The sequence below is a fragment of the Ceratotherium simum genome, chromosome 36 (assembly GCF_057802395.1).
Source record: "Ceratotherium simum simum isolate JZ-2026a chromosome 36, ASM5780239v1, whole genome shotgun sequence".
Classification (NCBI taxonomy): Eukaryota; Metazoa; Chordata; class Mammalia; order Perissodactyla; family Rhinocerotidae; genus Ceratotherium; species Ceratotherium simum.
In genome coordinates, this window is record NC_141935.1 from 5,140,263 (window position 1) to 5,155,031 (window position 14,769).

General features: G+C 34.5%; 1 protein-coding gene across 4 annotated transcripts in view; it reads left to right on the plus strand.

Moving 5' to 3' along the window:
• The window catches only part of DENND1B (DENN domain containing 1B), a 245,462-nt gene that overhangs the window by 166,016 nt on the left and 64,677 nt on the right, over window positions 1-14,769 (plus strand). For all 4 annotated transcript variants that reach the window (XM_087424346.1, XM_087424343.1, XM_087424345.1 and 1 more), the window contains one exon: window positions 8,757-8,858. In XM_087424346.1, the coding sequence (XP_087280472.1) occupies window positions 8,757-8,858 (102 nt within the window). The remainder of the gene's footprint in view (window positions 1-8,756; window positions 8,859-14,769) is intronic.

Below are 14,769 nucleotides of genomic sequence, written 5' to 3' on the forward strand. Positions count from 1 at the left end.
TGCCTCTTCCTCTTCCCTACAGTCTTTGATCCTGGGGACTACTGGGGCACCAGTGGATGTGGACTGGGAGGGAAGGCACTCCAGGGTGATTTAAATATTCGTTTTCAAATGCAGATACTAAACATATATGCTGTATACTGCCAAAGAGTAATTTATTTTATAAAATATGCATTTAGAATGTCTGACAACTCTAAATACGTTGTTACTTTTCACATAATGCCTTATTTACACTCTCTAAATGACACACTGGCATGATTGACAAATAAATTGTACCTGTTCTTAATTACAGAGAAAAATATAAAACTCCTTAAAGTTGTTTGAAAGTGACTTAAATAAAATAATGGCTATTTTGCTTTTTTTGGATTTTAGCCAGCAGCAAGTTAACTACGTTTTAAGAATTCAAAAATGTGAGATCAAATTGATGTGCTAAATAAATTGAAGAAAAGTGATGAGAACACAGACTCTAGAACCAGACGGCCTGGGCTTGAGCCCTCATTATGGCACTAACTAGTTATATGACTTGGGGCAGATTAACTGCTCAGTGCTCTAGTTTCCTCATGTGAAAAAAAAAAAAGGTAATACTACTTCTTGGGTTGTTTAGAGGAGGATAACGTGAGTTCATGCATGTAAGTTAATTAGAACAGTGCCTGGCATATAGTCAGTGCTATATGCATATATATATGCATATACATGTATATACATGTATATATTATATGCACATACATGTATATACGTCTATATAGTATATATGCACATACATGTATATACATGTATATATTATATATATATTTATATAATCTTATATATATATAATATATATATAATATATATGCATATATATAATGTATATAATATATATGCATATATGTGTGTGTGTGTGTGTATATATATATATATATATAAGCTGTTATTATTAAGAATGACATTTTAAAAGTAGTAAATTTGGTAAGGAAAATCCCTTAACACAACTAAAATAAAGTACCCTCTTCTGATCCCCAAAAAGAAAAACGTTATAAATGTGAGAATACTTTTAAATGATGGCATTAAATAACTAATAAAGGGTCATCAGGGGTCAACTAATAAAGTGTACCTCTGTGTATCATTTATGTCACAAGCTATTAAAAATAAAAGTCAAATTTTTGACCAACAGCTAATGCTAAAGAAATGTTTGCCTCAGTAAAACATTGCTTAGTATATCCAAAGGCATATACTTGATTATCCTGTCTAGGAGCGTAGAAGTAACACTCAAATCTTTCCTTTGAATATGTAGGGTGCTGTCATTTGTTTCAATCACTCAGGCTTTTCTGGGCTGCTGTGAGCCCTGCTAATGGATAAAAAGTAAAATTCCTTTTAAAATAAGGATTGGTTAGTAATCTGGGGCTCTTTTCAGCAAGTTGGAAGAGTTGTCCTTCATTTTTTTGGATTATATTCCTTTAAAATATTATCAGTAGGGAGTGTTGTATTTTGTGATTAAGCTAAATCAATTTAAGCACAGGATTGGCATCCATAATTTAAGTGGCCATTCACTAAATCTTTGCCTTAAAGCTTCCATTTAACAAATTTGTAACTGTCACCTTGTTAGAGATTTAAAAATCCAAGTTGTAAAGCACCTTTTACTCACTCCTCACAGTTCATGGTTACTAAAACATGTTAGGCAGCCACTCTTCTCGTTACCCAAGCTCAAGTATGGACCCTTGACTTTAGAGATGGTTGCCACCAATGAAATAAGTGTGCGTATTTGCCTTTCTGATGGAATATGGTTGCTTTTATGGAACTTCCTTTTCTTTCTTTTTATTATTATTATTATTATTATTATTAGAGGGGGAATTTTGCTTAATTGCTTTAGCAAAAATGTAAAAGTACTGCACAACTCCTGTGGGACAGGTAGAACTAGGCTTTGATAGTAAAAGTTCCAAGTCACTGTAATATGTTTCATGAAACAGGGTGTTTTTCCCTAAATTGTGGGGAAGAAAAATGTACTTTTTTCATAGCATGTATAAAATTAATATATAAACCTATTAATCTTTTTAATTGTTCAAATTTAACCAAAGTGCTAGAAATGGCTGTGTCTAGTTTAGAAAAAAATTAATTTTTTTCCATCTTAACTTTCTGAATCATAGGCAAATGGAACATCAATAGCTGTATTTTTTCAAGACAGATATAATAACTTTAGGATAAACTCATATAATAATATGTACAAAGAGAAGATTTTGCTGCTACTGATGATTAAAGTTTATGATTTGAATGTGAGACTTTTTCATCCATAAGTTTTAGCAATAGAAGAAAGTATTGTTTTCATGGTTAATAAACTCTGAGAGTAGACTTGTGGTAACTTACATAATAGCATTGGAACACTTGGAAGAAAAATGCTATATAACTTGAAAAATCCTTTGTTACTATTTTGTGTGGGAACCTGAATATATTTGAATATTTTCGTGAGAAAACTGATAGCAGAGTCTTTCAGAGATTTAAAAATTTAAATATACTGTCATTGTGGAGACATTTTTGCTTAGTTTATTTCTACTCCTTAGGTAACAGTGACATTACATATGTAGTCCAAGTATTTTAAAGAACTGAGTAAGTATTATGTTGATGCTTTGGATTGTATTTCACATTTTTGTACAGTTCATTCTTCCTGACACCTTAATTTTGTTTCAATATGAATTCTTACTAAGTCATACACATCCTAGTGTATGTTTTAAGTATTTTCTTGTTTTTGCTAAGTTTCCTACTCCAGAGGACAATGTAGAACTGGAAAGATACCCATTGTTAAAAACAAACAAAAATATTATATTAAGTCAATATTGATAATCGCTCTGAAGCTGAGCATAATATTAGGGCAGGACAAACAGCCCATCTCATCCATGTCTTACTTAATTATCCTATAGAAATAATTCCGATAGTAACTAGTGGATATTTATTGAACACTCAAAATGCAAGGGTACTATGTTCGGTATGATAGAGAATGCAAAGATGAATACGGATTTATTCCTAACTTCAAGAATTCACAGATAAGATTTATAAAAATAGCTTTTAATACAAGACAGAAAATAAGTGCTAAAAGCAAGACACAAAAGGCTCTGGATATTCAGAGGTGGGAGAATTTACTTCTTTCTGTTGAAGGTAATTCGAGACTTTGTGAGGTAGATCATGTGGTCCATGTGGACCAGATTTATGCCACTGGAGGACAGGTCTAAGTCATTTTTCTGGCACAACCAGTTGTTGGGTCTTATTTAAAATACTGTCAGGTAGGAGTGACATGCAGTTCCTAGCACACCGACTTCAATGGTACCTTTTTCTTTCCCACTTATTAGTCTCTATATAAGTGACTGAGTGTGACATCATTCTATGGGTAATCTTGCATCTGATTTATATGTTTTAAAAAGTATATCAAGTATGAACTTTGGTATTTTTACTATTATTAGTAACAAACTGCCAGGTGAGCCTCATCATAGAGTGCCTGATACGTTGTTGATTCATTCTTAGTATATATTTGTTGACTGACATGATACTTAAATGTAACGGCAAGTAATGTTGGTACTTCCTTTCTGGAAAGCGTGGTTCTCTTCTCTGTAATATGGACTTCATTCCTATTCTGGTACAAATTATATTTTCCTAACATCCTTCCATGTCCCTTGTGTAATATTCCATTGAAGTGATTTTGGTTTTGATTCCTTTCTGTTGCCTCATCACTGTTCCATGTTCCATGGATAAAAGATTTCAGTTTCTTTTTCATCACATCAGAATTTTCCCATGAAGAGTTTTTCTTTTCCACCTTTTTATGTTTCTACCTGATTATTCTGTGTCTCCACAGAATCATATATTATTTACTTACTTTTTCTGTCAATTAACAATATAACTTTTAAAAATAGATTATAGATGAATATTTCTCAGTTGCATAAATCTTTTTCCCTGAGTAGGGTGATCAGCTTAACTTTAATACTTAGCTCTATGCAGATAATTCCTAAATATCTATTTAACAACACATTTTCCACACCTGAGTTTCTAGCTTTGTGCTACATATCTCTATGTGCCCCCTTCAAGCACCCTGCTTGCCCTACCATGCTGTAGTGGATACTGTTGTTGCCCTGCCCAGATCCTCTCTACTGGCTGGTGCCCTTTTCAAAGAAAAATTGCCCTTGACTAAATGGGAAGTGCGTCACCAGGCACCCCCATTCTTCTTTCCGCCTCCTCCCACCAGGGAAGACCAAGTCCAATGTCTGACTGATAGAGGGTGTAAGAGACTGGCCCCCTTGCCTCAAGGTGGGATCACCTCTGCTCTACAATTACTGCTTTTCCATGGATTCAGGCAAAAGCTGATCTCCAACTGAGACTACATACTTGCTTGGCTTTTTTTCCCCTGCACCATCCTGTTTCCCTTAATAGCTATTTCCTGAGAGTTCTCCACCAGCAAATCTCTTGAACAAGAATCCCTGTCTCAGGCTCGGCTTAGAATCTGACCTCAGAGAGACACATGCCAAAATTGAGTTTATCAGCTTCTTCTTAAACCTAGTTTTCTTTCTGTAGTTCTAGTCTTTAATAAAGGTATCATCTTCTGATTCTCAAGCTAGAAATCTGGAAGTCATCTTTGACCTCTGCTTGTATTGTTCCTGTATATCAATGGTTCTTAAACTTTTTGTCTCCGGACGTCTTTACACTCTTAAAAATTATCAAGGATATCAAAGACCTTTTGTTTATGTGGGGTAATATCTATCACTATTTACCATATTAGAAATTAAAACGGAAAATATTTTAAATATTTATTAATTTATTTTAAGACAATACAAACCCGCTACAGATAAACATGGAACATTTTACTGAAAAATAACTATTTCTAAACAAAAAATTTAGTCAGAAGAATGGCATTGTTTTAACATTTTTTCAAATCTCTTTAATATCTGGCTTAAAAGAAGTTGGCTGGATTCTCATATTTGATTCTGCTTTCGGTCTGTTGCAGTATTGAAAATCATGTAGCCTCTGGTAAACTCCACTGGATCTCATGAGAAAATGAAAGTGAAAGGGGCATAAAACATCTTAGCATTAATATGAAAATAGTTTTGATGTTGCAGACCCTGTGAAAAGGGCTGAGCCCCTGCACCACACTTTGAGAACCACTGTTGAACATCAGTTGATGAACAAGCCTGTTAATTTTGCCGTGAAATGTTTAGCAACGTAGTCAACCATATGAACTTGAAACTCTCACAACCTGGCTTAAGCTACTTAAAGTGTCTGAGCCTCAGTTTCCTCATCTATAAAATGGAATCATAATCCTCACAGGCCCTTATACTTTTACAGATTACATGATACAGAATGAATAAAACATTTCACATAATCTTCGATACTCAGAAGTGGGATGATTTGGAGGTTGAGAACATAGACTGAGTCTGAATCCTGCCTCTACCACTTACATGCTGTGCAATCTTGAGCAAGTTACTTAGGCCTTTTCTACGTTTTAGTTTATTTGTGTGTAAAGTAAGATAATAATAAGCTTGAGGTCTATATGAGTTAGTATGTGTCAAGTGCTCACAACAGTGCATGGCACATAAGTGTCATGTAAGCATTAGCTATTGTCATTCCTGTTCGTAGTAGTAGTAAGTGCCCTATAAGTGTTAACTAATGATAGTCGTTACTATTTCTTCCTTTCTACGACCTCGTTTATCTTTTCTTGCCTGATTTATATTGTACTATTAATTTATCTCCCTATTTCCATTATTTCCTCTTGCCTATTAACTCTCCATTCTGAAACACAGATATAATTTTATCACTTCATTGAGTAGATACTTCTGTGAGCTTCTTGATGACTTCAAAAAAATAACTAACATCTTAGAATATCACATAGGGCCTTTTCCAATATGGCTCAACCTACCTTTTACCTACCTCTCATACTTTCTGTAGTTCATATCCATTAGCCACTAGGCCTCAACCAACCTTTTATTATCTCCCTCAGGTGCTTTCTCTAGTTCATACCCACTCCACACACACTACCCTCTTTTTGTCCATGACTGTTCTTTCTCAAGACTATCTTTTCCGTCTTTGTTTCGTAAAGCTTCCACTAGTTTTCAAAACCAGCTCATATTTCCTCTGTGAAGCCACATGCCCCCAAATGAAATCTTTCATGCCACAGGCTTAAATTGGGAACTTGCTGGACGTGTAGTTACCCCACTTGGAACAAGAAAGTTTTTGAAAAACCACTCAATCCTAATCCTGATTTTTAATCAGATCATGAATAAATCAGAAGTTCCTAATCAGAGTTCCTTCTTATCATGCCATTCAACTTGACTTGGATTTAAAAGAACTCGAACTGGGGAGTCATTTGTAATGTTTCGTAGCATACACCCCAAGGACAATATGACAATAATTGGGGCTTCTGTGTATTAATATATAAAACTTCAGAGCATTGTTAATCAAGACATTTTTTCTTTCCCTTGAGAGAAAATTCTAATATGTGTCAGGGCTTTGTATTTGTTATTATCAGAGATTCTTAGTAAACAAACTGTGTCGATCAGTTAAGTTTCAGTTCAAATCTCAAACTGTGATTGGTGTTATCAAAAATGGATGGACAGCAAATCTGAACTTTCTCTTGAAAGATTGAAAGCAATTGCTAAAAGATTAATGAGGACAGAGTTCTTCCAGCATAATTTGCGTTGGCTAATGACTAAATTATACCCAACTCTTAAGCATAGGTAGACTTTGCTCTCATCCATTTTCCCTCACCTTGAGATTTTCCATCCCCCTGCCCTCCACTCCCTCTGATCAAAAGAAATGCTTGCTTGTAATGTAGGAAGTGTAAACCTTTCAGTTGGAGATAGAACTTTATATTTGAATTGAAGAGTATTCTGCAATGTTAATGACAACTTTTAGAGAGATCATTGATATTAATAAAATACATCTCCCATGTTTGGGGAAAAAAATCTGTCAAATGAAAACTAAAATTATCAATAGGTACTGATCACTTTGTAATAGCAGTGATGTAGTTGGAACTGCCATTGAGGCAATTATTTTATTTATTTTTAAAATTTGTATTTACTTTTGAAAAGATAATATGTCATATGGAGCAAAGCTTAGGTCACTAGCTATTTCATTTATTCATTTATAAAGCATTTATTGTGCTCCCATGTAACTAGATATGATGATAATACTAGGGATACAAAAACAATAGATCTTTATCTTTAATGGGATTGCCTGTTGTTTTTTTCCCCCTCCATTAGATTGTAAGTTCTATGATAGTGGCAAATACAGTGTATTTTGATTATCCAAAATATATTTATGTAAATTAATCCAATTTTTAAGATATATAATTTAAAAATCATTCTATAGCACTTAAGAATGGCAACAATCAGTATAAAAATTTATAATGGAAGTTTTATTATGGATCATTGGCTGGTGGCTGGTGGTAGATGACAATAATTGATAGATTATTGAATTATCTTCTCTAATAATTTGTTTGAATTTTATTTTCTTTCTTCTATAGCAGTGCCGTCCAAGAAGACTTTTTGTGATAAAGGAAGTGTTCTATATCTGTGCTAATACAGTAGCCACTAGACACTTCTGGCTACTGGGCATTTCAAATGTGGCTAGTGCAACTGAGGAACTGAATTTTTAGTGTTATTTAATTTTAATAAATTTAAATGTAAATAGCCTCATGTTAGCTAATGGCTACTATATTGAACAGTGCAGTTTTATAGTGTCATTAGTTTCTGTCAAACAGTGGTAACAGTTGAATTACACAGATTGTTAGTCTCATTATTTTATTCATGCAAGAACCAGTTTTCAGAACTTTACTTACAGATACCTATAATCAAGGCATTGAGTCTTACTTAAAATTAAATTATAATTAATATTTTTTCAAAGTTCTATTAGAAGGTTGACAAGCTCACTTTTTCCCTTTTTACTGCAGCATTAAGATTGCTAGAAGATTCATTATAATGAATGAATCATTGTCACTAATTTCTGTTTTCATTTTGGTCATGAAGTTCAGTCACTTATCTTCATATGCATTGAATGGGTAAGGGGACCGTTCAGGCTGATGAGGGTAGCAGCAGGTGGTAGGGATCAGCCAGTGAGTGACGATTTTCTGAGGTCATGCATGGGAGTAAATGTAACAAGTGGAATCTGTATTCAGAGTTTAAATCCTTGCTGATTTGGAGGAGGAGCATCTAATGGAGCATAAGCTACCACAAGACACATGCAAAGTTATGATTACTTAGCAAATAAGATAAATTAAGGCAGATCCCAAGTGGGACTTATCCTAGAAGGTGTCCAATCAGAATTATATTTGCAATCACGAAGAGAATGTGATTGTAAGAGCTTTTAATTAATTTAAAAAGAAATTAATAATCGTAATATAAATGGCAAAAATCATGCAGCAATGTTTATAGTAAGAATGTTTTCTAATCAAGATGAAAATATAATTGTTGGACTTTTTCAGATATGCATGCGGTTTTTAATACTCATAATTCGCTCTAATGGTATTAAATCTTTGTTTTTAGAGGATTTGATCTTACTTAGAGAGTGAAATTGAGCAACTTTAAGAGCCCAAGAGATCCTTGATTAGGAAGCTGTGGTGGAGGCACATTTCTGCTAGCCTGAAATCCAGCCATTACATAGAAGAGTCTAACTCCCTTTAGGCTTTAAGCACCTTAAAGCTGATTTGTGTCTGACACTTCCTCTGTGACTCTCCATGTGCCTCTTTAGAGAGACTGCTTCTCTCTGACTCACTTTCTGTTGACACCCTGAAATTCTGTATTTCTCTCCAGGGTGAGCCTGTCACTTTCTGTGAGGAGAGTTTTGTGAAGCATCGCTCAAGTCTGATGAAACAGTTCTTGGAAACTGCAGTTAACCTCCAACTTTTTAAGCAGGTAAGAGTGGATCTCCACATTATCTTCTGTAACAGAAAGTTACAGAAATGGAGCAGAAATGTGTAACACATTTTTATCACTATAAAATTATGTCTAAACCTTGAGTAATATCTTTTATAGAATTTCAAGAAATTTTTCATCCTTTTGTAACTTTATTGCTATTTATGGCATGGTGCCACAGAAATATTATGTAATAATAACTTTCCTATTAAAAAATTCCTCATCGAAAGTGCTAAACTGATGCTCTCACTACGGAACAGTAACCATGTTTGTAAAAAAGCAACATGACTAGTTTTATGTCAGTCATCTTAGAAGGAGTTATTTTGGTATGGTAGGTTGATACAGTAAACAAACTGTATTTTTTATATAGCAGTCCTTGTGTAATCCAGTTTATAAAAATAATTCACGTGTATGTTAACTTTTTAAGCTTTGTGAGACTTTTCATAATCATAAATTCAAAATTCAGAAAAAATTCACAGTCATACTGTGTTTCTTGATTTTTGGCTCAGAAAATTTAATTGCCTTTTCAAAAAGCAGTTGCTTCATGTCAGTAGCTTCACATTAGAAAGTTGAGATGCCCTGCTTCTTTCATTGCACTGTGTGATCATAGCAAGTCTCCTAATTCAGGCTTGTCATAGTTTCTGTTTACATAATTTAAATTAAGTTCTTAACACTTGCTTTTCTTATCCCACATGACAATTTTAAGTTAAAGTTAGCTATGGGAATTCAGCATTTACTGAAGACCTACAGTGTATTGTAAACTGTGCTCAGGGCCAAGATACAAACATGAATAAAAACTCAGTAATGCCCTTGAGAAGCTGACAATCTAACAGAAATTCCTTTGGACTCTTAGGAGAAAAGATACCGTGTAACTTGAAATAAGCTTCAAATTAGTTAAGTAAAGAAATTAGCATGGCGACAAATCCAATACTATTATCTATATTCTGAAGAAGTTTTAAAAAATAATCTTGAGTTAGAATATACTCTGAGGGGGATATAACTGTCTTCCCATATGTGAAGGTTTACCTTAAAGAAAGGATTAAATTTATCTAATACACAGCCTTAAGGAGCAGAACAACGTTTGATAGGTTTCAGGATCAAAGATGTCTTGTGAATTTCCAGAGATGGTATGGGTTACTTTTGGAGCTCTTGTCCCTAGAGAGCTCCAGTATGGACTGAATACTTACAAGGGTTGTAACAAGGATCAAGTGATAGTCTTTATAAATGCTGAAGTATATAGCACAGTGCATCCCAAACTAGTCAACCAATGCATGCTTGTTGAGTTAAATATTAGTACCCTTTTTGTATTTTTATCCGTCAAGAAGAGATAGTACTACCTCCTATTGTCAAAACTGAGTTGTGAAAATCAGATTATATGGGAATGAAAGATTGAATGGGTGGGTAGAATATCTGACTTATTACTTCCCTTTGACCATGAGATTCTGTAACTAGAGTCTTACTATTGGATAAAGTTCAGACACAGTAAACTTTTTTTATGTAGTTACAAAAAGCATATAGTTTTTAGGAGTCAGGTAGAGTTGAGTTAAATCTTGGCTTTATCACTCAATAGCTGCTCGTTCATAAGTACCTGTTTCTTTTTCCTTAAAATAGAAATATCACCACCTACCTCACAGGGTTGTGATAAACTGTGTGAATTAATACATGTACACTCTCAGCACAGTGCACGACACTTTGTAGAAGCTCAATAAATTTTAGTGTCTGCCTCATTCTTAGAGCAATTACATTAACAAAATACGAATCTGTACAGGATTTTTAAAAAATGTAACTTGGTCAAAAAGGCTAAATGTAAAATATGAAAATGGTCAATCAAAGTAGAACCCATTATATGGACAACTTGGATTGTTTTACATGTACCAATTGACCGTGTTCTCAAACTTGATATCACTTTATGATCCTTAAGAAAGTAATACTTGAAGATAGTCCTGAAAAGGACTTAAAAGTCCTTAAAAGATTCTTGTTTTCAGAGTTTCACAAACTTCTAAAGATGAGTAAGTTCTAGAGATCTGCTGTACAACATAGTGCCTATAGTTAACAATAGACTATTGTGCACTTAAACATCTGTTAAAAGGGTGGATCTCATGTTGATGTTCTTACCACAAACAAACAAACAAAAACACAAAGGGACACAATGAAACTTTTGGAGATTATGTAATGTTTATTACTTTGATTGTGTTAATGCTAACAGTAGTGTCTCCATATGTCCAAACTCATTAAATTGTCTACAGTTAATTATATGCAATTCTTTGTATACCAGTTATATGTCACAAAAGCTTGGAGGAAAAAAGGAGAAAAAAAATAAAAACAGGAATCAGTTGGTAAAAAATTATCAATATAGATGAATACTCAAAAGATCAAAATATTGATCTTTCTGAAATAATATAAAAATATTTATTGGGTACAAATAATTAATATTCATTACTATGAATTTGTGATCCATTATAAGTCAAGAAGTACTCAGGTTCTCTCTTTATTTGGCAAGGCTTATGCATCAAAATTGAGACAGCATGGACCCAGAAGAGCAGCATATATTTTTAAGCTAAGAGTTAAGGGGAACTGTTATTCCTGATAATATGACAGGGAAGGATCCAGCGATAACTTATGTACTGAAAAAATTTAATTCGCAGGATTTAAAAAACTTCTTGTGATGAGGAGGCACAGGAGACAAAGCCCAGTGCTTACTTTCCAAGATGAGAAGTGTAATAGGAGACCCTACTCCCATAAATCTGGGTTGACTTAGTGTGAAAGTAAACAAGAAGTAATGGTGCCCCTTCCCTTAACCCATTTCCTGGGGGCTGTACATCTGCAGCACTGGTACTGACTGGAGAGAAGAAAAAGTGCCGCTGAGGAGTAACCACACACCAGCCTGTGCAGGAATTTGAAGCCTGAATTAATAATTTCTGATTTGGTCTGACAAACTTAAGCCAACTTTAAAGTGACCCTAAACTGTTAGTGTCCTCAGGCCCCAGGCAGAGGCAAACACTCATCCTCTCTTGAGGACTCCACCTTCATCCAGGTGTCAAAGAATTCTCCCAGCTAAAATGCCAATGAAATTTCCCTGTGAAAAATCATTAAATATACAAGGAAACAAATCATGAATAAAAACTAGTAGAAGCAGCTGACAGAAACTGACTTGCAAAGACTTCAAATATGATAATTATTAGAAATAGAATATAAGATAGCTATGTTTAAGGTGTTCAGAGAAATAAAAGACAAGCTTTAAAAATGTTCAGGGCCTAAAAACTTGAAAGAATGTGAAGCCAGTTTTAAGAATGTATCGGGGCCAGCCCTGTGGCTTAGCGGTTAAGTGCGCGCTCTCCGCTACTGGCGGCCTGGGTTCGGATCCCGGGCGCGCACCGACACACTGCTTCTCCGGCCATGCTGAGGCTGCGCCCCACATACAGCAACTAGAAGGATGTGCAGCTATGACATACAACTATCTACTGGGGCTTTGGGGAGAAAAAAGAGGAGGATTGGCAATAGATGTTACCTCAGGGCCAGTCTTCCTCAGCAAAAAGAGGAGGATTAGCATGGATGTTAGCTCAGGGCTGATCTTCCTCACAAAAAAAAAAAAAAAGGAATGTATCAAACTTTTGTTAAGGAAGCATGTCATTTAAATTAAAGGAAATTGATGGATTTAACAGCTCATCAGATCTAACTGAAGAGAGATTTGCTAAACTGGAAGATATGTCTGAAAAAGAAATTATCCAGAATATGGTACAGAGAGATGACAAAGTAGAAAATACGAGAAGTTAATAGACGTAAATGGTGGGGTGAAAATGTGTAAAATCCATATAATCAGTTCCAAAAGGAGGGGACAGAAAATGGAGGAGAGACAGTAATTGAAAGGATAGTCCTGGAACCAATGAATACACATTTTAGAAATTTAAGAAGTCCAACATATCCAAACTGAATAAATAAAAAGAAATCTACACCCAAACAGTATATTAAGCTCTGAAACATTAAATAAAATAAAGAGGGAAAATTTAAAGACCAACAAGAGAGAAAAGACAGATTACTTTCAAAGGAACAACCTACTGACAGCTGATTTCATATCAGCAACAATGGAATCTAGAAGATACTGCCGTATCTTCAGTGTGTTGAGAAAAAATACCTAGAATTCTATGCCAGCTATAATACCTCTTAATTATAAGAGTGACATGGAAACGTTTCCCAGCAAAACCTGAGCTGGCTCCTTGTGTTGGCTTTGTGGATGTGTCTGCTTGGCTAGGCTACAGTCCCAAGTTATTCAATGAAATGCTAATCTAGGTGTTCCTGTAAAGGTATTTTTACATATACAATGAAAGCCTCTAATCATTTGACTTTAAATAAGGAAGGTTATCCTAGATGATCTGAGTAGGCCTGTCTGAATCAGTTGGAAGGCCTTAAAAACAGGACTGAGGTTTCCCTGAGAGAGAAAAGAAATCCCACCTGTGAATGACAGCTTCGTCCTCTGCCTGTGGGTTTGGCCTGCCCATGATTTTTCCTAGCTTGCTGCCCATTGTATGAATTTCTGACTTGCTTTTCCAACCGCATAATCATGTAAGCCAATTCCTTAGAAAAATCTCATATGTATATATGTACCTGTTTGTCTGTCTGTCTGTCAAATCTCCTACTTGTTCTGCATCTCTGGTTGAACCCTGACTACTACACCAACAGCAGAAAGAAATCCTTAAGGAAGTACTTTAAGAAAGTACTTCAAGGAGAAAGAAAGTTTTCTCAGATCTAAAGATGGAAGGTCTGAGATACAAGAAGGAAGGAAGAACAAAATAAATAGTAAATATGTGGATTAAATTTAAACAGTATTTACTATATAAGACAGGCAAGTTCTTCCACATGTTCAAGAGTCAAATGGTTCCAATTCAAATTCCAGAGAATTCCTGTTTTGATTATAGCAAAAAAGAGACACTCTTCAAGTTATTTTGTAAGGCTAAGATACTCTTGATTCCAAAACCTAAGACTGCATGAGAAGAGAACATTATAGGCCAGTGTCACTCATGACTACAGATGCAAAACTTTAAACAAAATATTTGCAACCAATTCTAGCAATGCATAAAAAGGATGCTATTTCATGAGCAGGTGACATTTATTGCAGACACTAAATGGCATTAGCAAATATATGAATGTGATTCACTACATTAACTGATTGTAGGAGAAAAATCATTAGACCATCTCAAAACAGATGCAAAAAGTTTTCGTAAAATTCATGATAAAAACTAAAAAAAACGACATGATTAAAGATATTTTCAACAAACGGCATACTTAACACTGAAACAATGAAAGTTTCCTTCTAAGAAAGGTGCTACCTATTACCACGGGAACTCCTAGCTTATACAATTTAGCTCCTCCTGCCAAAAATGTCTAAAGATTTAGAAAGGAAGACACGAAACTGACATTATTTTTATTACTTTGAGGATAGAGAGAACTTTTTTAAGACATAAAGGAATAGCTTAATAAATTTGACTTCATTGAAATTAAGAACTTTTGGTCATTAGAAGACACTATTTTGCAATATATATGAACCACCCAAGGATTTAGAATCTAGGATATAAAAAAAAAAAAAAACTCCTGCATGTCAGTAAAAAACATATTCAATATAATTTTGCAAAAGACTTGAATAAGCACATGCAAGTGAAAAACCTGAATGGCTAATAAAGACATGCATGATACTCAACCCCATTTGTGATCAGAGAACATCCAATAAAAAACACGATGAAATATCACCTCATACTCACCAGATTGGCCCACTTTTAAAAACCTGAAAATCTCAAATTTTGGCAGACATGGAGCAAGGGACCAAGTTTTAACTGTTTTGGGGAGTATAAATTTGCACAACTTGTTTAGAAAACACTTTGGCACTACCACTTAAAGTTAAACTTGCAAATTTCTTATC